Source organism: Oculina patagonica, chromosome 10 (genome assembly GCF_052425735.1).
Source record: "Oculina patagonica isolate OP01 chromosome 10, crgOcupat, whole genome shotgun sequence".
In the NCBI taxonomy this organism is placed as follows: Eukaryota; Metazoa; Cnidaria; class Anthozoa; order Scleractinia; family Oculinidae; genus Oculina; species Oculina patagonica.
Genome location: NC_135767.1, coordinates 17005520 through 17030362, shown reverse-complemented (window position 1 = coordinate 17030362; position 24843 = coordinate 17005520). Strand labels below are relative to the sequence as shown.

Sequence of the window (24843 nt, the reverse complement as noted above, 5' to 3'; positions counted from 1 at the left end):
TATACGTCGTACGCTTTAACTACAACACGAACACAATATTGACCGCGCTCCCAATGTGTGGCTTCAATAGCTCAGTTGGTGAGCATCGCACCGGTATCGCGGGGGCCACGGGTTCGATCCCGTTGAAGCCAAAATTTTTTATGGTTTCTTTCTCTGCAATTTCTTTTGCAATTCACTGCGAGGAACATTTCCTCACGTTAAAATGAGCAAACTTGCCACGGAATCATGTTTATGTTTATTTAAAATTGTTTGTTTCCTCTGTTTCAGTGGCATGCCTGTAAACTAGCTATCTCGTTGAGATATGAAGCTAAGTGCATGACCACTATAAACATACTTATTTCTTATTTCTTATGCAGTGTTTATGAAAGAGTGAACGTTTTATGAAGACGATAAACAATGCCGGTGCAAATTGAATCTTTTAGGGCCATTTAGAATTTGTAACTTACAAATTCTAAATGGCCCTAAAAGATTCAATTTGCACATTGGCCAACTCAAGTTGAATTAGAACCTTTTAAAAGCTGGTATCACATGCATGGTTTTACTTTCCAAAGCTGGCATCAAATCGAAATCTTACAGACGCTCGCCAACGAAACCCTCACTTAAGTCATGCAAAATTGGATTGATTGAACAAAGATAAAGTGTAACATACCTTTTACAAGGTAAAGCGAGACGCACAGGACGAGAAAGGACTTCATCTCTCTCGTAACTCTAACGAGTAAAATCGTGTTACAAATACAAGCCTTGGTGCCGTCACATTTACTGTCTCTAAACGTAAAATCATGCAAACATTCCAAGTAAACTGTTTAGTAAACTGCACGACACTTAGTTAAAGAAGCATTAAAGCTCAGCTGGTGTCATGTGTAATAGTCCATGAAAAAACATCAAGTTCATTTTAATAGAACGACAGGGTTATGTTTTCAATATCGTTGTATGCAGAGACTCATTCACAAAAACAGTACCCTCAACAAATGCGCAGTACACTTACAAGTCTCATCATCAAGAAAAATAAATAGACTTTTAAATTTCCACGAATTAAAGCAATGTTTATGAAAAAGCCAACGGATCACGAAGTATAAAAACAATGTGAAAATTGAATCTCTCAGAATCTATCACGCATAAACCTCGTGTAATGACCGCAAATTATGAACTGGAAGCAACTCCGGTAACAACACTCTGTAACCTAAATTAGTACCATATAAGTATTAGGCAAAAATGCGCTGTTTTTGAAGAACTGTTTTAATCGTTTTCAACATTTTAGACGCTTCATTAACTCCTACGTAATGTAACAGTTCTTGTCCAAACTTATTTGTTATTGTTGTTCAGCATACATATATAAGTTTTTTACGAAATTAACCAAATGGATTCATGAAAACAGACTTTCCAAAGTTGGCATCCTGTCTTATTCTTACACAGTCAACTTAAAATAAAAAATTGATTCAATGTTTCGACCAAGTCAAAATTGCAAAACGAAACACTTAACGTAGCCATGCACAATTGGATTGATTAAAAAAAGCTAAAAGTATAACATACCTTCGACAAGGTAAAGCGAGACGCACAAGAAAAGAAAGGCTTTCATATCACTTTTAACCCTAATGCCTAATGGTAAAGATCGTATTAAAAAACAACGCTCGATGCCGTCAACTCAAACAGCTGCAATCAAACAGAACGCCGTTGGAGTCGAACATAATGTTGTGATTCTTATAAAATAAAGCGTGGAAAATATTCATAAGAAAGCGGGGAATTTTTTTTTAGTTTGCCAGAGTGAACCAAGTCAGTTAATGCTTCAAGATCTCGACCTATTGAACATACTAAAACCATGTAAAAGGTCTCGTTACAAGAAAAAAAAAACCTTTAAAAGTTTAATCCCCTATTCGGTTATCACATATTGACTGAGAGCAATACTTTGACCTGCATCGGTTTGCATTTGTTTTAGCTTTTTCGTAAGCGTTCCCTTAATCGTGAGCATTGCCTGTTGGTCAGGTATTTAGTTAACTGCACGACACTTAGTAAGAAATACATTCAAGCTCAGCTGTTTTCATGTCTAATAGTCCATGAAAAAAAAACATTAAGTTCTTTCTATAGTTTACAGGGTTATGTTTTCACTATCGTTGCAAGCGGAGACTGATACAAAAAAAGTTCTATCAACAAACACATAGTGCACTTAGAAACCTCATCATCAAAAAAAGATGAATAAACCTGCTGAAAAATGTCTATTGTACTCATTAGTTAAACTTTCATTGTGTTATGCTTAAGAACATTTTTAGGTTACGTAATATCTTTCTGTTTCTTTTTTCTAACTATACAGCGTAGTTTCTTCTGCTTCTTGACTCTTCTTTGCTTTCAATATTATTTAACTTTGTGAATTAGATATTAGTTTTATTCGGCTATTCGATTCGTTAGTAAAAAGTTTGTGCGACCTTTTCGGTTGTTTTTGACAACATATAAACTATCGTTGTTTGTGTAGGTTTTTGGACATGTTCCCATTTGACGAAATCGAATAATCGGACAATCGTTTAAAAAACAGATTCATTTTAGCGGTAAACATCACGAAACATATGGAAAAAAATTGAATGTTTCAGAATATTAAGGGAACAGACCTGCCCCATGACTTGGCTGGCGTTCGTTAAATTCTTATCTGTGTTAACTATATTTTATACTGTTAGTTTCGAATGTATTAATGTTCATTTGTTATCTATATTCGCACTTGAAAACTGCATCGGAGAGGTCGAAATGTCGAGACTTTGTACGACTAATTTTTTATCACAAAATCTATTTTAAAGAAATTACTAATAATTATTATTAGGACCTAATTAATTACTGCCATATATAAAAAAAAGGCGTCGAATAGTAAAAAAAATTATCCCCGTCACAAATTTTAAAACGCTCTCAGACGTTATTCAGGGTTGTAATTTGTGCGTATTTCTATACAGATCACGGAAATAAGGATGGATCAATAAAAACGAGACTTTCTAGAGCTAACATTGTATGTAAACGTAACTTCACTTAGTTTAACATGAAGCCAAGACTTCATCTATTGCTTCCAACACGACGAGAATGCATAATATAACCAAACACTAAAGCCATGCAAGATTGACTCAGTGAACAAACTTAGTAGGAAAACCTACCTTCGACAAGGAAAAGCGAAACGCACAAGGCAATAAATGCCTTCATTTCCCTCTAACTTGTAACCTAAACAGATCGTGCTAAAAACATACCGTTAGAATGCTGCTGCCAAATTCACCTCCGACCGACTGAACTAAACCGCGCGCTGTTGGAGTCGCGCTCAAGCCGAGTTATTCTTGTGGGACAAAGGGTGACGAAAATTCAACTAAAGTTCCTAAAGACCGTCTTTTTTGGATCTTTTCAACCGGGGAGTGATGGATTCCGCCCCTGGCCCCTATCCGTAACTTTCAGAATATTTAAGCAATCACAATGAAACTTAAAGGATATATAGTATGTCCGAAAATCATCTTTTGGTGTACGTCTCGTGGGCTGATGACGTAACATCGCGTGACAATTACATCATGATGTCAAAACAGCCGCTATCTTGGATTTCAAAATTTTTCCAAAACTTCAGAAACTCGCCCAAAAGCAATAAAACTGTGCTTAAAAACCGTAAAAAGTTAAATTGATTATATTTAAGTTATTTTTTATTAATAGAAACACGAAAATTACAAATTTGTGGAAACATGCCTGTCAAAATGCCTTTGCCATGGTGACGTCAAGTTCCTGACCCAACAGCCTATCCTACCAATTTTTTTCCAGATAAATTTTAGATCAACTCAAAAAGTTTGGCAGCGTTTGACTGAATCTTGAAAAAGTTATAAGCGTTCAAAGTCAGCGCCGGCACCTCCCCCCGGTCTGATAGGGTTATAATGCAGTAAGATGCTTTCTTGTTTGACGTAAAGAACCGAGTGAATAAATGCTTCAAAATATAGTCTTAAAGTGGCACCACACACCCTTACCTTACTTTTCACGTATGCTTCTTACTTTTTTGAAAATTTATGGCGCTTCTGAAACCGCCCTAAGGAATTTTTGTGGTTACTTGCTCTTTTAGAAAAGCCAGTACCATTATGCCGACGGGTCTGTAAGTTGGTTAGTTGGTTAATTAGTCAGTGACATTTTTTATTTGTGTAACCGCTGACCGAAACGTACTGAAAATATAAGGGACATTGCAGGCTCGTGGAGTCTGTTGATAGGCCCTTTCAAAGCAATGTGTTTCTCCGTTAACGATTAAAATACATCTTTTGAAGTCTAGAATCGAAGGAAATGAATTTGAAGAATACTCAACGGCAGAAAAAAGTGGACATTGAGCTCTTAAAGTCTTCGTTCGTAGGACGTTTGTCAAGGAAGAAATTCACAAGATACACTGCATGAAATATAACCCAAACTACGAACTTAAAATGGAGTTTTGCACTAGGCACTTATAATAGAAAAATGTTCCAAAAACGGGGGCTGTGGAGTCGAACCCAGAATCACACGCATCACGTGCCAAAATGCTAGCCACTAAGCCACCAACTGACTTGATTCAAAAATTTATCAATTTTAAGTACATAATGCTTTTTCCATACAACTACAAAGGGCTGTTTTTGACATATTTTCAATCTTTGAAACATATTTTTTGGTCCAAATCGCGAAAATAACAGTTTCGTCAAAATTGCGTACCTGCGAAATTAAGTACCAATAAGGTACTCTCCAATAAACCTAAAGATACAACTCCCCTCTCATCATTGCCGTTCTTGTTTACTACAGACGTAACCACATGTCCTCTTAGAGGGCTTTTATTTACACGCTTTCACGAGAGCTTTCGCCCCTCGAGAGAAAAGTCTTCGAATTACAGTCTGGCCTAATTTGAGTCCAATAAGTTTGGGCCTTTGTTTATGAAACTAAATGAGACTAAAACCAAATTAATGGCGGGGCAACCTCTGCATTTCTTCATTACGTTCGTTAATGCAGTTTCAAAGTAAAGGTTTATTGTTTTGCTACGGTGATGTGCCCGTGCAGTTGGGAAAATACTACTGACCAGAAAGATGGCAAGGCGCTTCTAGCTGCACAATCTCTGGTCGAATACTGTGTTCTATTGCTGGTCTTTTAAGTGTCGAACCCCTATCGTAAAATTGCGGTTATAAGCTCTGGGCTTATACAACTTCGTAAGAGGTTTTGAGTGGCTTATTAATTCTTTTCATCTCGATGTGGGGGGGGGCTTTTAACTTTTTTAAGATTTAACCAAACGCTGCCAAACTTTCTGAGTTTTCCTAAAATTTATCTGGCAAGGGTTGGATAATGCGTCAGGAACTTAACGTCACAATGGCAACGGCATTTTGACAGGCTTGTTTTCCCAAATTTGTAATTTTGCGTGTTTCTGTTAATAAAAATCAACTTAAATGGAATTATTTTAAATTTTTTTAAGAGTTTAAAGCACATTTTTATTTATTTTGAGTACTTTGCAGTGATGTTTGGGCGGTTTTCTGGCATTTTGGAAAAATTCTGAAATCCAAGATGGCGGGGCAAGCTTACCTCACTATCCCACGTGACGTATTCTAAAAGAAGAGTTTCGGACATACAATACATCCTATAAGTTTCATTGTGATTGCTTAAATATTCTGGACGTTACATTGGGGGGGCACCTTCCTCCCCGGGTCTGAGAAGGTCCAAAAAAGCCCGGTCTGAATAGGGTTAACGGATGGGCTTATATCCGGGGGGTTTATGAGCGGAATGAAAAAAAAAAAAAACGCTTCGAAACGAGTCAACGCAGTTCTTATCGAAATATGTTTTCAAGTCAAAAAGTCATAATAAAGCAACATTTAGCCCTGTTCAGTAAGAAGCCAATGTTCAGAACAAAATGCCAAGACGGAGAATAAGACTGGTGCTGTCTTAAGATGCTCGGATGAAGAAGGGATGATCCCTTGATCCACATGAAAAATAGACACATAAAAATATAAAAAAAAGGACAATGACACTAGATAAGGTGTAGAAGTCATTGAGAAATTTAGCAACAATAAAGTTAGAATGTATACTAACAGTCATCTCTTTTACGTAAAAAAACCCTACATACATCTCCTTAGAAAACACCTGGAACAACCCCTGAGAAAGTTAAACAAAATTAATATTGACTCTAAGCCTTTGTTTTGTGGTTTATTTTTTATCAAAGCAAATAAGTATAAAAAAAAAACTAAATTATGCTTACCCTTAGTCTAAAACAAATCATGCAAGCTAAAAAATTCGCACCTTCCAAGCAATATTTTTGAATAGCTGAGTTAGTTAATTGTGGAGTAAATGCGGGTAAATATGACAGTGTTTTAATAATAGATTTATGTTACAAGTTAGTTAGTTTTTTGCCATATGTCATAAAATTAAACTCAAAGTTTCCAACAGCCACAAACTTATCTCGACTTGGATGACAAATTGCCAATTACCAGGCTGTTGCAGACATTAGAGAAAATGCATGTTATGGGATTCAATAATAAACTGCTTCCCACCAAGCTATGACCAGTAACTCTTAGCTCACCTTAAGTTATATTTTACTCCATTTAGCGTACTAGTTAGTTACATTGCTTTGTTTTTAATACAAAATATTACTGTTCCAGCTAATAACCGAGGCACCATCCCCCGGTGGTGTTGGTGTTGGACGTGGGGAGGGGGGGGGGGGGAGGGGGGGGAAGGGGCGTGCCGCTTGATAGAGTATGAACTTGTCTTCAAATTGGTGCTGATTTGAATACTTATGTTGGCATCAACACCAAGCAAGATTACCATGTCAGTGGGGACATTTGTACTTGCAACTGTCAAATTGGGCTGTTTCAGAGTTGCTCGGCAGCTTTTGGGCAACTTTTGATCTTTCGAGCAACTTTCTTCCAAGATTTCCTAAGATTGCCGAGTGTTCTTCATTTTTCGAACTTTTCCCAAGATTAACGAATTTGCCGAAGATTTCCAAGAAGGTTCAAAAGATTCAATAAATTTTGGCCTTAAAATGATATTTAGATATTTTTGTTGCAGCTAAATATCGTGAACTGCTTAGAAATGTTCCCTTCAAAGGAAAATTAAAATAATATATTTGGAGAATTTTCTTATAAAAAAGCAACGATTTGGATTTTATGGAGAAACTTTCGAGCACTTTTTTGGATTTTCGAGCAATTTTTGAGCGACTTTTGAAGAAATTTCGAGCATCTTTGGGACAGCACTGGTCTTAAACTTAAACAACCAAGCAGCACCTCCTTATCCCAACGTGTCAAGTAACCACCACCCCACCCCTTTTCTGGTATTATCTACACCGAGGCTTTTTATATAAAATATGAAAATAACCTAAAAAGTTAAGACCATGTTCACGAGGCAGTTTTCTTGCAACTTGCAACGCGGCGATGACATCTGAAAAACATTGCAAGTTGCAGAGGGCGTGTCACGCGTTGGCAATTTTGGTTTGCAACGAGCCTGCTAGAAATTACGTTGCAAGTTGTGCTTGACATGTCACACACAGTACCTTGTCTTGCCACAACAGTTGCCAACTTGCGAGAAGTCAAGGATAATAATTCTCTTCTTAAAATTTCCATGAAATATTCTGTTGCAATGCAGGTTTTAATAATGAGGTACCGCACGAGCAATCATTTTTTGGCAACTGACGATCCAACGTTAGTTGCGTTGCATGTTGCAAGACTGCATATGCTGTGATGCAGCTGACGTCACGACGGCCATGCTGGTGTGCAAGAACAAAACGTTTCCTTTTGCTGGGAGCTTAACTCTTTCATCATGCAAATCCGCGAAAAAATTTTTAATTGTTTTGCCAGTAAACATGGCCTCGTTGTTACGTGGTTGTAAGCCAAAAATTGGTCGGTTTGTATGACATGGTCTTATCTAAATTGAACTCTACTCAAAACAAAGATAATATATACTTGTGCAGCGGAAACCCACAATTTCTCAAAACTCTTGATATTTCCAAATTCCTTTATCTCGGTGTAAGAACCTGTGAAATGTTTCTTTGTGCTCTACAGTGTTTTCAGGTTCTTTCTTGTATTGTTCGTTCTTTGTTTACGTCACTGCTGAGTTTCACAGTTTCTTACACCGAGGAATATGAGCCCAAATTTCAGCATTCAAACCGATTCTTCACTTCAATTTAAAGCGCTTAAATTTATCAAATCACTCGTAATCAAGAATTGTTATCGAGGTCGTGAGATTTCCAGTGCTAATTGCAAGGTATATATGCCTACTTCAATTCACAAAGTGTAATATTCGATATTCTTCATTTCAGTGACTTGTCCTGCAGATGTGATGTGGTAATCAGCATTGCCAACGTAAGCAGTGTTGTTGTAACTATTCAGGTCGGCCGACTTCTTTGAACTTCGTCAGTGAATGTTGAAGAGAAAAAAACATTAATAATCTGTCTATAATCTTGAATACGCTCCTCCGTATCTAGTAAGGCACGTTTGCAAGATTTAGATTTACTTGCCCTGGATGAATTTTTTTACGAGTGAACAACGCCATGTTTAGTTATTGCAGTTTGTTTATTTTGAAATAGTTAATTAGTTTCAGATATAAGTGGTTAGTTTTTTTTGGTTTAGCCATTAGCTTTCCAGCTGAGAGTATTCTGGGTTTTTCCTGTGCTCCATGCTTTGGTAGTAAAATTGAATTCGTCAATTAATAGAGCAACGGGCTTTGAACGAAACGCTTTGATAAATACCATAAAGTAAAAGCAAAGTATAAACAGTGACCGCTAATAGGATGTCCTGCTTACAATGAATATGAGAATAGATCCCTTCGAATTCTCGTAATTGCACTGAAAGTAGCTTGTAACGGAGGCTAATGAAAGTAATCATTTCAAATGCAAATGACATGGTGCTCTTTTTAATTATATTTCCCCTCATTGGCCTCCACTGCAAGCTAGTTCCCGTCCAAAACCGACAAAGCGAAAATAGTCTATTGATTTGCGAGAATTTGATGCGCGAATGCTTAACATGGGAGCACTAAAAGATAATTGTTTAATAACGGTTTAATTTCATTTGATTTAACTAACTGGCTGAAACTCGTTTGCTTTCTGTTTTTCTCACCTGTTACTTCTCTTGCAAGCCAACACAACGGCAACGATGATGATGACCAGCAGCAAAACACCCACACAAACACCAATAATAATGGCAGTCGTTGGTTTGGATTCCTCCTCACTTTCTTCTGTAGTTTGGGTTTTGGGGAACAAAGGCCTAACACTCAAGATGGTGCCATTTATCGACCCTGCAATACTCGACACATTGCTCTTCATGATGGCAAGAAGAACATCTTTAAGAACAATATCATCCGAGATCGCTTGGGGAAATTGTAAGTAAAATGCCAACTGCGCTATGGGAGGATCTTCTGAGAGCTGCTTTGGATAACCCGGGAGGATGTGAACTCTATCCTTTGAAAATGCCAGACTGTTAGAAGATCGCTTTCCACGGGAACTGTAAAAGGTACGAAAAACAATGGATAAATAAATAATTACACAAACAAAATATAAAATAAATAAAATTAAATAATTAAATAATTAAGTACGATTAAATAATTCTACGGCTCGAATATTACAGCTTTCAGTCTAAAATTTGGCATGAAGCATCTCTGTGTGACTCTTTATAACCCTACATTTTTGTTTTTGATGAAAATCTTTCGAGAGCCGAGAAATTAGCAATTCTGTTCAACGTGCCCATACATTGCTCTGTAATGATTAATGAAATAAGTACCATTAAATAATTCTACGGCTTGAATATTACACCTTTCAGTCTAAAATTTGGCACGAAGTATCTCTGTTTGACTCTTAATAATCCTACGTTTTGATTTTTGATAAAAATCTTTCAAGAGTTGAGAAATTTGCGATTCTGTGATGTACCTATACATTGCTCTGTAATTATGTAAATCATCTCTGTGATTAAATAATTCATTTCTCGCTCGAATATTACACCTTTCATTCTAAAATTTGGCATGAAGTATCTTTGTATGACTCTTAATAACCCTACATTTTTGTTTTTGGTGTGGATCTTTCAAGATTCGAGAAATAAGCAATTCTGTGCAACGTGCTCATACATTGCTCTGTAATTGCATACATTTAAATCATTCGCTACGCTTGAATATTATTGCAACATGCAGTGGAGAAATTTGGTGAAAATTATCTCTGTACGACAAACTAAAACAGAGCGATTTTTTAGTGTTTTGCTTACTTATAACCGAGTAATTAAACAAGTTTTTTTAAAGCGCGTCCAAATATAATATCAGTTAAAATATACAAAGCAAAATATTCTGTACCATACAAAGTTACGATAGCTCAGTTGGTAGAAAACACTTCTACAGAAGTTGTGTATGCCTTGGTCGTTGGTTCAAATCCAAATGGAAGCCATTATTTTTCTTTTTTCTCTTTTTTTTAAAGTCAGTATGCCGTTTTATTTAAAAGTTTAAAGGCTGAACAAACGCAACAGTAAATTTTTATATTTCAGTATGTTGAGATCGAACGCCGGCTATTTCAGTGAGACTTCAACCGCTGATGTCAATAGAATTGGAACGCTTGTAGTGTAGAAAAAAAAAACACCACGGAGAAATCAAGCTATGCGAGCGAAATTTTCGTTCGTATATCTTTATCTTAATTTTGCTGGGCAAAAGTCCCAAGTGTGTGCGTCCAACAAAAATTGTACACAATTTGATTCCTTTGCTGACTAGGAAGCTAGGAGCTACGTTGTTTGATATATGTGGTGTAGGGCAACTATCGTGCATGTTTAGAAAGTTAAAGACTATCGCACCTTTCAAATAAATATTAGCGAAATTAGCGAAGTATGAGCGAAATTAAACATTTGAAAAAATAAACACACTTCTAAATTTCAAAGACATGTTTCGGACACTCCGTATCCATTATCAGTTTGAAGATGTTTCTTTCAAAATTGGACATTTACACGGGCACACGTCTCAAAGAGGCTATCCCGCTCCGTATTGTCTCCGTGACACTCCCCGAATAAGTAGTACCGCTCTACTTTTCCTCTTTCATGGATCGATGTGGCGTTCATGGTATTTTCTAACTACATGTAAACGGATGATCTCGGAGAGTCAATAACAGTGAAATAATGTTAAATGTTATAGCCGTCCACAAAAATCACAAAAATGATTGTCACTATCTTGTTTGTGCGGTTGCCCCTAGATAAATAAATAAATAATTACACAAACAAGATATAAAATAAATAAAATTAAATAATTAAATAATTAAGTACGATTAAATAATTGTACGGCTCGAATATTACACCTTTCAGTCTATAATTTGGCATGAAGCATCTCTGTGTGACTCTTTATAACCCTACACTTTTGTTTTTGATGAAAATCTTTCGAGAGCCGAGAAATTAGCAATTCTGTTCAATGTGCCCATACATTGCTCTGTAATTTATAGTTAAATAAGTACCATTAAATAATTCTATGGCTTGATTATTACACCTTTCAGTCTAACATTTGGCATGAAGTATCACTGTTTGACTCTTAATAACTCTACGTTTTGATTTTTGATAAAAATCTTTCAAGAGTTGAGAAATTTGCAATTCTGTGATATACCTATACATTGCTCTGCAATTATGTAAATCATCTCTGTGATTAAATAATTATCGCTCGAATATTACACCTTTCATTCTAAAATTTGGCATGAAGTATCTTTGTATGACTCTTAATAACCCTACATTTTTGTTTTTGGTGTGAATCGTTCAAGAGTCGAGAAACTAGCAATTCTGTGCAACGTGCCCATACATTGCTCTGTAATTGCATAAATTTAAACCATTTGCTACGCTTGAATATTATTGCGACATGCAGTGCAGAAATTTGTTAGAAATTATCTCTGTACGACAAACTAAAACAAAGCGATTTTTAGTGTTTTGCTTACTCATAATCGAGTAATTAAACAAGTTTTTTTGAAGCGCGTCCAAATACAATATCAGTTAAAAAATACAAAGCAAAATATTCTGTACCATACGAAGTTACCATAGCTCAGTTGGTAGAGAACACTTCTACTGAAATTGTGTATGCCTTGGTCGTTGGTTCAAATCCAAATGGAAGCCATAACTATTCTTTTTTTTCTCATTTTTTTTTAAAGTCAGTATGCCGTTTTATTTAAAAGTTAAAAGGCTGAACAAACGCAACAGTAAATTTTTATATTTCAGTATGTTGAGATCGAACGCCGGCTATTTCAGTGAGACTTCAACCGCTGATGTCAATAGAATTGGAACGTTTGTAGTGTAGAAAAAAAAAAAACACCACCGCGAAATCAAGCTATGCGAGCGAAATTTTCGTTCGTATATCTTTATCTTAATTTTGCCGGGCAGAAGTCCCAAGTGTGTGCGTCCAGCAAAAATTGTACACAATTTGATTCCTTTGCTGACTAGGAAGCTAGGAGCTACGTTGTTTGATATATAAGTGGTGTAGGGCCACTATCGTGCATGTTTACAAAGTCAAGTAAATATTAGCGAAATTTCATAAAAGCATGAGAAAAATTAAACATTTGAAAAAATAAACACACTTCTAAAGTTCAAAGACATGCTGGTGTAGGGCACCAGCATAGTGGTGTAGGGCCAATATCGTGCACGTTTAGAAAGTAAAAAAAATACGGCATAGACCAAGCCGTCGGTAAGAAGAGAAGAGCAATTACGCATCAAATGCCAATCAAAGCACCCCCTTCCCACCCCACCCCTGGGAAGATCGAGAAGACAGAAGCCTATTTGCCTATAATAAAAGACCCGGAGTTATGTCTCTATTGGTGATACATGTTTGTATTAAGTACTTTTGAGGCCATTCTAGTGTTTGGTGTTTACGTATTTCTTTCAGCTATTTTTGCTTTTGTTTCTGTTGTTGTTTACCTTGCTGGAATTAATTGACATCGCGTTCCCTCAGCATCACAGTAAACTGTAGCCAGCCTGGCAACTTCAATTTTAAAGTCATCCTCCGTTTGTTTGTTCCACTAATCGAACACACACACAAAAAAATAAACAAATAACTGAAAAGTCCATCACATTAATATCCCATTCCATATTTATTTTAAAAAACAGAAAAGCCTTCTTGCTTTGGTTCGTGCTTTTATTTTTTATTTTCTATTGTTAACTTCATATTTCGGCAATAATAATTAGAGAACACTTATGACTAAAGAAACTACCTTTTTAACGTCCATGTCTTTAACTTCCAAAAGGACAGATTCCTCCATTGTCGTTAATGATGCTGTTTGAGGCGTAATGAAAGTGGAATGGTTGCTGAGATTATAGTAATTAACAAAACAACAACAACAACAAGAAAACAAAGAGCAGTAAATACAAAACATAATGTAGTTAAATCCTTTTGAAACTACAAATGCATTTAGCCCTCTTCGTATTGTAAGGCAAAGGAAATACAAGTGAAACTAAATTGCATTAGGTGAAGACATAAAAAATCCCAACGTAAACAGGTTATTTAATTATCTCATCCTCTCATATCCGTGTAGCTCCTTTATTTATTTGGTAACACCAACATCCTTTTTTTAAGTTAGGTGACTCAAATTCACAATACCTCATAACATAATAAGGTATTTTAATTCTTCTTAAAATAAGTACATTTTGAAGGAAAGGTTCTCCGTCGTATATCCGACGGCCCCCATGGATCCATATGTAGGGACAGAAACAGAACACAATCATATCTTTGTTGTCGTTGAAAGCCGTTTTCCGTAGTAACAATATCTATACTTTGACTTCTAAACTTTTACCTTCACATGTTGGTATTGCTTTGTTCCACATTCCCGGGTGTTGGTTACCAGGGGCAACGCACGTGACTGTTGACGAGCCATTCAAACGATGACCAATCGCACAAGAAAAGTTGCATTCTGCTCCATAATGATTATCACAGCTGCTCATGCGCAGTACACCACTTGGATTTACAGTCAGCGATGTACAATTGATAACTGTTTGTAAAAATACTTCAATAAATGAAAATTTCATAAAAAAAAATAATTAAAAGAACAGTTCGGTAATGGGGGCACTCCCATAAACTTTGGATTGGGGTGTGTCGCGAAGGTTCTTAAACCCTAACCCTATTTAAAGATAAAGAAAGCAAAACTGATACCCTTTTTAAAGCCAAAAGCGAAAAATGAAACCCTATTAAAGGGAGGGAGCAGCGCTCCGTGGCGACCCAAATAACAGCTAGCCGGGCACGGCATCACACAAATCTACTAATACTTGAACAGATAGTTCAGTCTTAGTTTAGCTAGTTAGTTTAGCTTGGAGTTTATCTTAGAACACATTGCCAAAAGGAGCAAATATTATACCCTATTAAAGGACCGAGAACCTCAAAAACCATTCCCTATCCCGCGGCACATACCTATATAGCCCATATATAGGAGTACATACCTCTGCGGGCCCTGCTCGCCGAACACCACGGCGTGTGACATATATCGAAGTAAATCATAGCTAAGTTACACATAATTTTTTTTGTGACAAACTTTAAACGACAATAAAAAACGGCTAAAAAAAACTTTTCTTTCACAAGCCCGTCAACATAAATTATGCTGGGGTTGTCTAGTTGCCTCCGTTAGAGAAAAGCTTTAAATAACAGTTTTGATTGCACTCGAATTGAAAAATCTGTTGGAGCTCTGCCACCTTAATTGAAAGAATTTTAACATGCTATATAAGCCATTGCAGTGTTAAACTAAGTGTTAAAGATCGTACTTTGGCAAGTGAAATCTTGTCCACTCCAAGTTCCACTATGCTGACATCTTCTTACTTGGGAACCAGACCCTATATAGCCATTATTACACGAGAACTGACAGATTGTATTATAATTCATTGCTGCATTCCCTGAGCATCCAAGTCTTGTTCCATTGGATGGTGCAGGTAACGCTGGACACGTGATCACTGTCACGTGATCAAAACAAAAACAAAGAAGTAACATTAGACGCCGCAGTTGCAAAAACAGTGAATAAAAGCTAAAAGTTCACTGAAGAGATATATATGCATACTTGCTCCTTCTTAATTAAACACTACTTATTTAAAGTACCAGTATGTGTTGCTTTGGCTGAGCTCCGTTTGCTGGGGCCAAACAAACCTTTTCATTTTGGGATCTTTTCGGCCGCAGGAGTGGCCGTTTATTTACATAACAGTGACCGAAAGATCACATTACAAAAACATGTACAAAGTACCACCAAGCAAAGGGGAAAAGGCTAGAGGAAAACCGCCATACCACTGATAACCGAAAACAGGGAGTGGAGGTAGGGGGAAATGGTGTTCGCTTGTTAAAGACATCGAGCGAAAGAGAATTGCACACGCTTACCTCGATTCTATGTAAGGACACATGCAAAATATCCCGTATGACCGGAAGTACCGCCCAACATGAAGCTGGGAGATGCATACATCACAAGCTGCATAAATTATTTATTTCTAGAAATAAATAGCCTTTTGCATAATTATCATTTAAAGCCGTTTTCCTTGTAATTGCACTGTCAAGACTTTAACGTTTCCAGTCTACCTTCACATGTAGGTGTTGTATCGTTCCAAACTCCCGGATGTTGGTTACCAGGGGCAACGCACACGACTGCTGACGAGCCATTCAAACGATGACCAATCGTGCAAGAAAAGTTACATATTGAGCCATAATGATTTTCACAACTGCTCATGCGTAGTGAACTGCTTGAATTTACAGTCAGCGATGTACAATTGATAACTGGTGGAAACAATAAATTAAAGAATGAGTATTTCAAGGCAATAATTAAAACAACATGTTGCAATGGCAACGTCAAAAATCAGGGACACTCAGTTGACATATCAAAATTTCCACGAGAGGTGAATGAACGGCTACTGAATGGGGGGAAGGGGGGGGGGGGCACCCACCCCCGGCCCTCGTTTTGTGCATGAACTAAAACAACAGTTTTCTGTAAAGAAAAAAAAGGTTTCTGTCTTAGTACACAAGACATCCCGGCGTGTGACAGATATTGGTAGATCATAGCTAGATTAAACGTAGGGGGCATGGTTATAAGAGACAATAGCAACTGCTCGACAAACCGTTTTCTGCTAAGCCCGTAAACGCATGCTGGTGTTGCTTACTTGTCTCTCTTTCAAAAACCTCTACAAGAACGTTCTAATTGCACTCGAATCGAAACATTTGTTTAAAGTGTATGTTTCGCCACCTTATTTCTATGAATTTCTAAACGCTATTTAAGGTATCGAAGAGTGCTAATATCTTACTTTGGCAAGTGAAATCTTGTCCACTCCAAGTTCCATTTTGTTGACATCTCCTTACTTGAGAACCAGACCCTATATAGCCATTATTACACGAGAACTGGCAGCTTGTATTATAATACATTGTTGCATTCCCTGGGCATCCAAGTCTTGTTCCATTGGACGGTGCAGGTAACGCTGGACACGTGATCGCTACAATGTTAAACCAAAACATGAAATAAGTAAAAAAAGAACAGCTCACATATTCTGTGTGGAGACAAGAATAATATTTTAGCTGTCACCGAAAGCTGTTTCCATGTAATGACTTTGTCAAAACTCAAACGTTTCCAGTTTACCTTCACATGTGGGAATTGTGTTGTTCCACACTCCCGGATGTTGGTTACCAGGGGCAACACACGTGACTGTTGACGAACCATTTAAACGATGACCAATCGCACAAGAAAAGTTACATTCTGCTCCAAAATGATTGTCACAACTGCTCTTGCGCAGTGGACCGCTTGGATCTACTGTCAGCGACGTGCAATTAATAACTGTTGGAAAGATAATGTAATGAAACAATTATTCGAGACTTTTATTAGGACAACTGTTATCTGTGAATAAGAAGGGTGTTTGTCCTCCCACCCAATACATTGGCGTGTGACCGATATTGGTAGTTTATAGTCAAATAACACGTTTGGTACAAACTTATAATTGACAAAAGCAACTGCTTCAAATTGATTTTGTTTTTATTTTTTTCTTCCCTCCTTTTCTAAGCCCTTCAACTCACGCTGGGACAGTTAAGTTGTCTTTGTAAGATAAAAGGCCTAAATGAAAGTTTGATTGCAATCAAATTATCAAATTAATTGAAAGGAATTCTGAAGACTATATTATTGCAGTGTTAATCTGTGATATGTTGCAAAGCGCACAAAATCGTACTTTGGCAAGTGAAGTCGTTTCCACTCCAAGCTCCATCGTGTTGACATGTTCTTTCTGCAGAACCAGACCCTGTGTAGCCATTATTACACGAGAACTGACACTCTGTAGCAAAGTTCATTGCTGCGTTTCCTGAGCATCCAAGTCTTGATCCATTGGACGGTTCAGGTAACGCAGGACACGTGATCACTGCAATATCAAGCAATGGAGAAATGCCGACCTAAGCAATGGATCACGGTCAAATATTCAGTGTGGCGTTCTGTTAACGGTGTAGGTTACCTTCACATGTCGGTATTGTGTTGTTCCACACTCCAGGGTGTTGGTTTCCAGGGGCAACGTACGTGACTGCTGACGAGCCATTCAAACGATGACCAATCGTACAAGAAAAGTTACATTCAGCTCCAAAATGATTATCACAACTGCTCATGCGCAATGGACCACTTCGATCTACTGTCAGCGACGTGCAATTAATAACTGTTGGTAAGACAATGTTATGAAACAATAATTCAAAACTATTGTTGAAGGAACTATTATCTGTGAATAAGAAGGTTTTCCTTACTACCACTCAAAATATATTGGTGTGTAACATTTAAGAAATAGAAAACATGTTCCGTGTTTCTATCGAGTTATAGAAACACGAGTGGAAGTTTGGGAGAACGAGAAATACTGTGGGAACACGAGTCGATAGACGAGTGTTTCCACAGCTTTTTCGAGTTCTCCCAAACTTTCACGAGTGTTTCTATAACTCGATAGAAACACGGAAACATGTTTTCTATTTCTTTTAGAAAACAGCACAAAGAAAATAACGCACATCAAAGTAATATTTAGCGCTTTATTTAACATCAAAACGTAGACTCTCTTCACCTCGCGGTTTTACGTCATGAACATAATCAACCAATCATAGTAAGGGAGTCGATGAACAGAAAAAAAAGTCCACATTCGCTTCAAGGCTAAAATTCACCGGTTTTTGGCCAAACAAACAAAGAAAACAGGCCCCAAAGTTAATGTAATTATGAGAAATAACTAAGCCAATGGTTTAACTGAAGTCAAGCACTGGAAGGAGTCAAGAATTGTGGTTTTATTTCGCTTCATCGACCTTACCGAATGGTTTGACTACCGCGCTGCCGATCGAGCGACTTGAACCTTGGAGGTGAAAGTGCATTATTTTTCTGTTAAAAGAAGTTTGACTCGGCATTCTGGACGAATATCATCTTATCCTGTTGAGGAGCTGTGAATAGTTCTGAAGTGCTGCAAAGCCTAGAATGGCGTGAAGTTGCGCCAATTCATGTACTTCTTTGAAAGGTCAGCCGCTTCGATAATTTCTTTCACAGAGATCTTTCACAGACTACTTTTGAATGTGTAGCGGGCTCTGTAAACATCTTACTCGCTTGTTTTCAAGTGTACAAATATTTGTTTAGTCTTAACCTGGTTTTTGTCAGCTGTGACATTAAAATTTGGCACAATTCTTAGTTGTTATTTTTGCATTGCTTATTTCATCGCCGTGAATATTGATTGCTGTGTCTAGGACAACTGTCTGTGTCTCCATCGAGTTATAGAAACACAATTTTTAACCAATCAGCGCACGTATTTACTTTGTGCTATTTTCTAAATATTGGTAGATCATGGTCAAATAACACGTTTGGTACAAACTTAAAAGTGACAAAAGCCACTGCTTCAAACTATTTTTGTTTCTCCTTTTTTTTTCTTAGCCCGTCAAATCATACTGGGACTGTTTAGATATCTTTGTTAGATAAAAGACCTAAATGAAAGTTTTCATTGCAATCAAATTGAAAAGTTTGTTTTAATTGTAAAGGGTCACTGCCACGAGCTTCACTTTAAAACGACAAGAGTCAAAGACATATGGAAACTTATAAATAGTGTTCCAGCTTTTTTTAAAAAAAAATAATATGCCAGTGTATTGAAGCTACAAACAAGTAATATTATTGGGATGCAAAGACAAATTTAGATCCCAACTTGACAAAGTCAGGCTTATTTTTTTTAAGTTTTGCGCTTGCAGCCTAGAAAAAAAAAAAACAGCTTAAAACTAATTATTGCACCCATCTTCCGTCAACAAAAATTTACTTTAAATCTTCATCTTGAAGTACTTTGTGGATTTCATGTACGAGAAAGTCTGCTTCGTTAATGTCAATACCTTTAACCGAAAAGCAGAAAAATCCCCGTGACAGTGACTCTTAAATGCTATATATGGTATTGCCGCAGTGTTAAAATGTGAGCTGTTGAAAAAGTGTAAAAAAATCATACTATGGCAAGTAAAGTCGTTTCCACTCCAAGTTCCATCCTGTTGACAGGTTCTCACTGCAGAACCAGACCCTGTGTAGCCATTATTACACAAGAACTGGCACTCTGTGGCATAATTCATTGCTGCATTTCCTGAGCATCCGAACCTTGCTCCATTAGACGGTTCAGGTAACGCTGGACACGTGATCACTGCAATATCAAGCAATAAAGAAATGAGGACCTAAGCTATCGATTACGTTTTAATATTCAGTGTGGAGCTCAATTATTATTTGAGGTCTGTCATTAACGTAACGGTGTTGTTTACCTTCACATGTAGGTATTGTGTTGTTCCACACTCCAGGATGTTGGTTACCAGGGGCAATGCACGTGACTGTTGACGAGCCATTCAAACGATGACCAACCGTACAAGAAAAGTTACATTCTGCCCCATAATGATTATCACAACTGCTCATGCGCAATGGACTGCTTGGATCTACTGTCAGCGACGTGCAGTTGATAACTGTTGGTGAAAATATTTCGAGGCCATGCATAATTAAATAGCATTTTGCTGTAAAACGGCTGGGTTGCTTTCCTTAAGCTTGTTCGCGTTTTTTCCGCCCCGGCAGATATTGGTAGATCATAGGTAAATTAAATGCTTGGGAAAACTTATAAAAGTCAATAGCAACTGCTTCAAGAAATGTGCTTTCTCAATTTTGCCCATGCATATTGAAGTTCTGTAGTTGTCTGTTTTAGAAATAAGTTTTGACTGCACTCGAATCGAAAAATCTGTTTAGGTTCTCAGAACTGTGTGCTGGCTTATTTTAATTGCAGAACCCTTAGTATTGCAGTAAAGAAAAATGTTAAAAATGTTAAAGAACGTACTTTCGCAAATGAAATCTTGTCCACTCCAAGTTCCATTTTGTTGGCATCTTCTTACTTGAGAACCAGACCCTATATAGCCATTATTACACGAGAACTGACAGACTGTATTATAATACATTGTTGCACTCTCTGGGCATCCAAGTCTTGTTCCATTGGACGGTGCAGGTAACGCTGGACACGTGATCACTACAATGTGAGACGTGAAATAATAAACATAGTAAGAATTCAACAAGAATTTTAAAAACTTCCATTTTAGGCCAGAATGAAATTTTATGATGGTTTCTAAGTGGGCTGTTCTCCGCTAAGCCGCTAAAGTTTAGTGGGTTGGTACTAAAAAAATGTGTTAAGGAACAAAAAAGATGAAAAACTAAAGGCAGTTGTAAAATGTGCAGAACCGATTGATACCGAAGAAATTTGACTAAAGCTTGACCGAGTCCTCTGGATAGTCACCATTATGTGCCGTTTCAAATAGTATAACAGTGCAACACAACTAACAAAAGGGCCACAAGTGGTCCGTGACGCTATTCTGCGCGCAACCGCCGATTAAAATTTCGAAAAATTGCAAGGGCTGAAGCCAATTCCCCTACAACTGTAAGTTAACATTATCATTGAAAAAATAAAACAGCCTTGTGCGTGCTTTGTTCTGTTATGAAGAACTCAAGAATGTGACGAGAACTCTCAAGAGGAATAGAGAAACACCTGCCTGCGGCTCAGGTTGTTGCGGCTCTTGTTTCAACCTACACTTCCTTCTTGCTCTGCTCACTTTCGTGCTTCCTTAATAATAGAACAAAGCACGATGAACGCTTCTTTTATATTTTCAAAAAACCGTTTAAAACTAATTGCGGATCTCCGCGTTTAGGCTTAACTAAATGTATATTATGAATTTGAGATAATATGTTTTTTTTTTCACAAGTGTCTACATTGAGGTCGCTTTGAACACATACAGACCTTGTTTCTTTCCTATCACAGCACCGACCTCCTTATTTTTCCAACCACCCAAATATATTTTCAATTGGTTACTTTCAGTACTTTCTTGTTATGGTGATAAAAATTAGAGCTATACTGATTGCGCACGTGGCACAATCGTGAATTACTAAAACCGTCTAGAACTATTAAAAGGCCAAATTTACGCTAAAGAAACATAGTTAAATGGGTGAAGCAGTAATAGTCCGGGAGCTAGGAGCACAGAAATGATGTTTAGCACTTCAAGAGTACTGAAAAGGTTTGACAACGGATTTCAATAGATTAAAACCTCCTCTTTCACGCTAGGTAGTTTGTGGTTTCAAATTGTGGTATACGTTTTGAGTTATTGCTATGTTTTTGCCAGTCGGTACAGGTTAAAAAAGGTCTCACATGAGAACGAGGCTGACATTGCCACTCAATTTATTCATAGAAACTTATTCGATAAGAAAATAAATGTTATCCAGATAACTGATAGGACTCTATGAAAGTCGATTTTATGGAAAGCAGCACGGCTTGCAAAGAAATCACGTGATATTTGTCCTCGTTTTGTGTGACGTGTCACAGCATTCTCATTCTCTGTTACATAGGAACAGAAACTTTTCGCTTACGTTCACCTGCAAACCATTTATTCTTTCATTTTGCTCTTTACACACTTAAGAAAAGCAATATTTTTAAAATTCATCACTTGCTGACGTTAAAAATTTGGTAAAAACCGTAAAAGTGACGCCTTTTTACTGAAGCCTCGCTTTGGTGCTAAAAGGGAAACGAACAGTGATAATAAACTTGTTTAGGAAAGAACAACATTTGATAAAAATTTTCCTAACAGAAAATATCTAAAAACAGGTGTTGTCAATCGGTTACACTAGAAAATAAAGTTAGAGATCGCAATTGGTGCTTAAAAATATTCTAAGATTTTATTATAACTTGGGGTACTTACCATTTACACCAAAATTCCGGAAACTCCTGATAGAAATTCAAATGGTACGCGCCATTCTGTTCGGAAAGCTTTAGAAATTATGGACTACTGGGCGGAGTTATACACACTTTTCAATCTTTTTAGCCTTTTCAGCAGTTTTGGCTCTAATTCGTAACTTTTCCTTCTCCCATAAGGTTAGGTTAAATCAGTTAATTTTTACGCATAAAATTTTAAACCGGATGGTTTGTGTAAATGGTAAGCACCCTTGTTCTCCATTTCGTTAGTTATATACGGACGTGATGGCATCAAGAATGTTTCAAATTTTAAGTAACAAGTAGTCACATTTTGTTCTTTCAAATGTCTCTACTCAAAAGCGCGTTCGAACTGCATTAGTCGGTTTAAAAGGTTTTCTTATTCATTTCTTCAGTGTTGTTTTCACAACACGACAGCATGAACCAACATGAAGTAATGACCAAATGAGGGAGGGTGGTGGAGGTTAAAAAAAGAACTGTTGTAAGTTGGCCAAGTGTCTCAACAGCTGCTTGTAAACTTCCATGCACATACATACATTTCCTTGAAGATAGCTTTCAAGAAACGACAAAAAAATGATATTGAAGACTGTTACGTTTATTAAAAATCCTGTTGCTCTATTCCCTCAGCCCTCGCACGTTTAAAACTGAAAGATGTATAAGCGACTTAGCCTCGAGATTTTTTCTGAAACTTAAAGAAAAAGATCTACTTTTTGATACAGAAATGTTCATTATAGCAATTTTCCCCGTGAATGTTTTGATGTGCCGAGCGTTTGCCTGGGACCGTGTTTAGTGACGTGTAGGTTAAGCCTATTTCAGCTTTTTGACATATTTCTTCGTTTCAATCACGGCGTTCCTGACTAATATTTAGGCACCAATACAGAATGAGTAGATTGTAGCAAGCCATTATCATTTTGGGATGAATGTTGCATTATTTTACATTATTTTCTGACTTCGTGTCTGAAATAGTGACGTTTTGATGTAATGTTGAGGATATGTAAAAAAAAAAGAAGATATAATGCTGTCATACGTCGTCAAAAACCAACGAAAAACATCAAGAACAAAAAAAAACCAATGCAAAAGTTGACAAGATATTTCAGAATAAGTCTTAAACAATATTTTGCAGAAAGTGACTGTCAACTGTGGCGTTCGGCTCGTCATTGGGTTGCTCAAAACACACTCTTACATAGTAAAACCTGACCAAAGGAAAATAATTTTGATGTGTCTTACTAATTCAAGAACCTAAGTGGAAGATTGAATGACGTTTGTTGAAGAGACTTGCTATTTTGTTTCTTTTGACACAACATGACTCATCCATAGTACAAGTTAGTCAGCCTTGCCTGGGAAGAGATTCAGGTAGAAGCTCCCCCAGCAAACTTCGTTCTCGGGTCTACCCTGTTACTTTCTCCAACCATCCTACGATTTCTTGATAAGCCTGTGTTAATACCGTTACGTATGACATTCCAAGTATTTTGCTTTCCATTATCAATATCAAAGTTTGTAGAATCGCATCCCAGGAGTGAGAAAGCATGAGTAACTTTTCACAACTGCTTACCAAACATTGATGAAACAATTTTGTGTACTTGAGTGTATTTTGTTTGAACTTTAAACACCGTCCGGAACCACGGCTCTTGGCAGTCAATTTCCTTGCATATAAATGAGTACCAGTACATCACTCATTCAGAATCTGGCGATTGAATGAATTCTCTCGCATGATCTTTTGCATCATCTTTGGCATCGTGTTTGGTGTGTGATAGAACCCTTCTGATGGCTTTCTCGTTGTTTGAATCTAATGGTCTCATTCATTTTGGACTTTCTCTTTTTCAAAGAAACTGCAAAATTTCTAATTTTACATTCAGTAGCAATAACAAGGTTCTTGTTTTAAGTATATTTTAAGAATCGGATTGGAAGGACACGAGATAAGTCCTGTTTTTCGGTTTTAAAATATATATATATACAGTAAAAACCCGCGGGTGGAAATTAGACTCCATTTGTATAAGAACCTATTTGGCTTCAAATTTGGAAACAAGTTGTTATTTTCTAAAATTTATTAAAAATGTTTTTGGGAAGTTTGGACAAAGCATGACTGTGCATATATATAATGTCATATTCTAAATGACTAATGCTTTTTACATAAGCACTTACGTGGTATGCAAATTTTATACATGGAATACGCCGAATATCACTAAAAGTTCTATAAGCATTAAAGTGAATTTTCTTTAGAAATTACGAACTTATTAAGAATCTGAATAGCCTAAAATAATTTGTGTTACTACCATTTATATAAGAACCTGTTTAGGCTAACCTGGGAAAAAGTAGGCTCTTACTCGCAGGTATTTCCCTGCATTTAAATAAAGGAAGTGATGTATGTGGGCCATTTATATCAATTTCAATGTTTTTTCCTCTCTTCGTTTGCTCTGCATCTTTGCCGGGCGGATATTGGTCAATAACGATCAAAGACAATGAATCTCCCCGCACTATTGAAGTGCTTTGAGGCAAGCGTACCAAATGTTATTACTTCGGACGATTGGAGACTTAAAGTGAGCCATACCGCCAACCAAGTAAGAGCCTGGCTTCTTAGTCATAAATTATTGGAAGGCTTAGCTATATACCTGCCTCTACCCCAGCCCACCCCCCCCCCCCCCCCACCCGGGCCCCTGCCAACCACCAACCCTCTCTCCCACAAAAAAATTCTCTTTAAGTCGAAAGGGAAATGATAAATGTGTCCGAGAATCGAAAG

General features: G+C 37.1%; 2 protein-coding genes across 3 annotated transcripts in view; both read right to left on the bottom strand.

The window, feature by feature from the left end:
* LOC144628978 (uncharacterized) overlaps positions 1 to 24843 on the bottom strand; it is a 135997-nt gene that overhangs the window by 26510 nt on the left and 84644 nt on the right. Inside the window, exon 4 of the mRNA XM_078487115.1 lies at positions 19639 to 19833. Coding sequence (XP_078343241.1) covers positions 19639 to 19833 — 195 coding nt within the window. The remainder of the gene's footprint in view (positions 1 to 19638; positions 19834 to 24843) is intronic.
* On the bottom strand, positions 8141 to 17653 carry LOC144629165 (uncharacterized). 2 transcript variants are annotated; one of them, XM_078487371.1, is made up of 5 exons: positions 17355 to 17653; positions 13121 to 13182; positions 12828 to 12928; positions 9036 to 9419; positions 8141 to 8328 (listed from the first exon to the last, which is right to left on the bottom strand). In XM_078487371.1, the coding sequence occupies exons 1-5, from the start codon at positions 17500 to 17502 to the stop codon at positions 8205 to 8207; spliced, it is 819 nt and encodes a 272-aa protein (XP_078343497.1). In that variant the 5' UTR covers positions 17503 to 17653; the 3' UTR covers positions 8141 to 8204. The 2 variants fall into 2 exon arrangements, with proteins under 2 accessions (XP_078343497.1, XP_078343499.1); XM_078487373.1 differs by lacking the exon at positions 17355 to 17653 and adding an exon at positions 13700 to 13793 and having other exon boundaries at positions 13121 to 13214.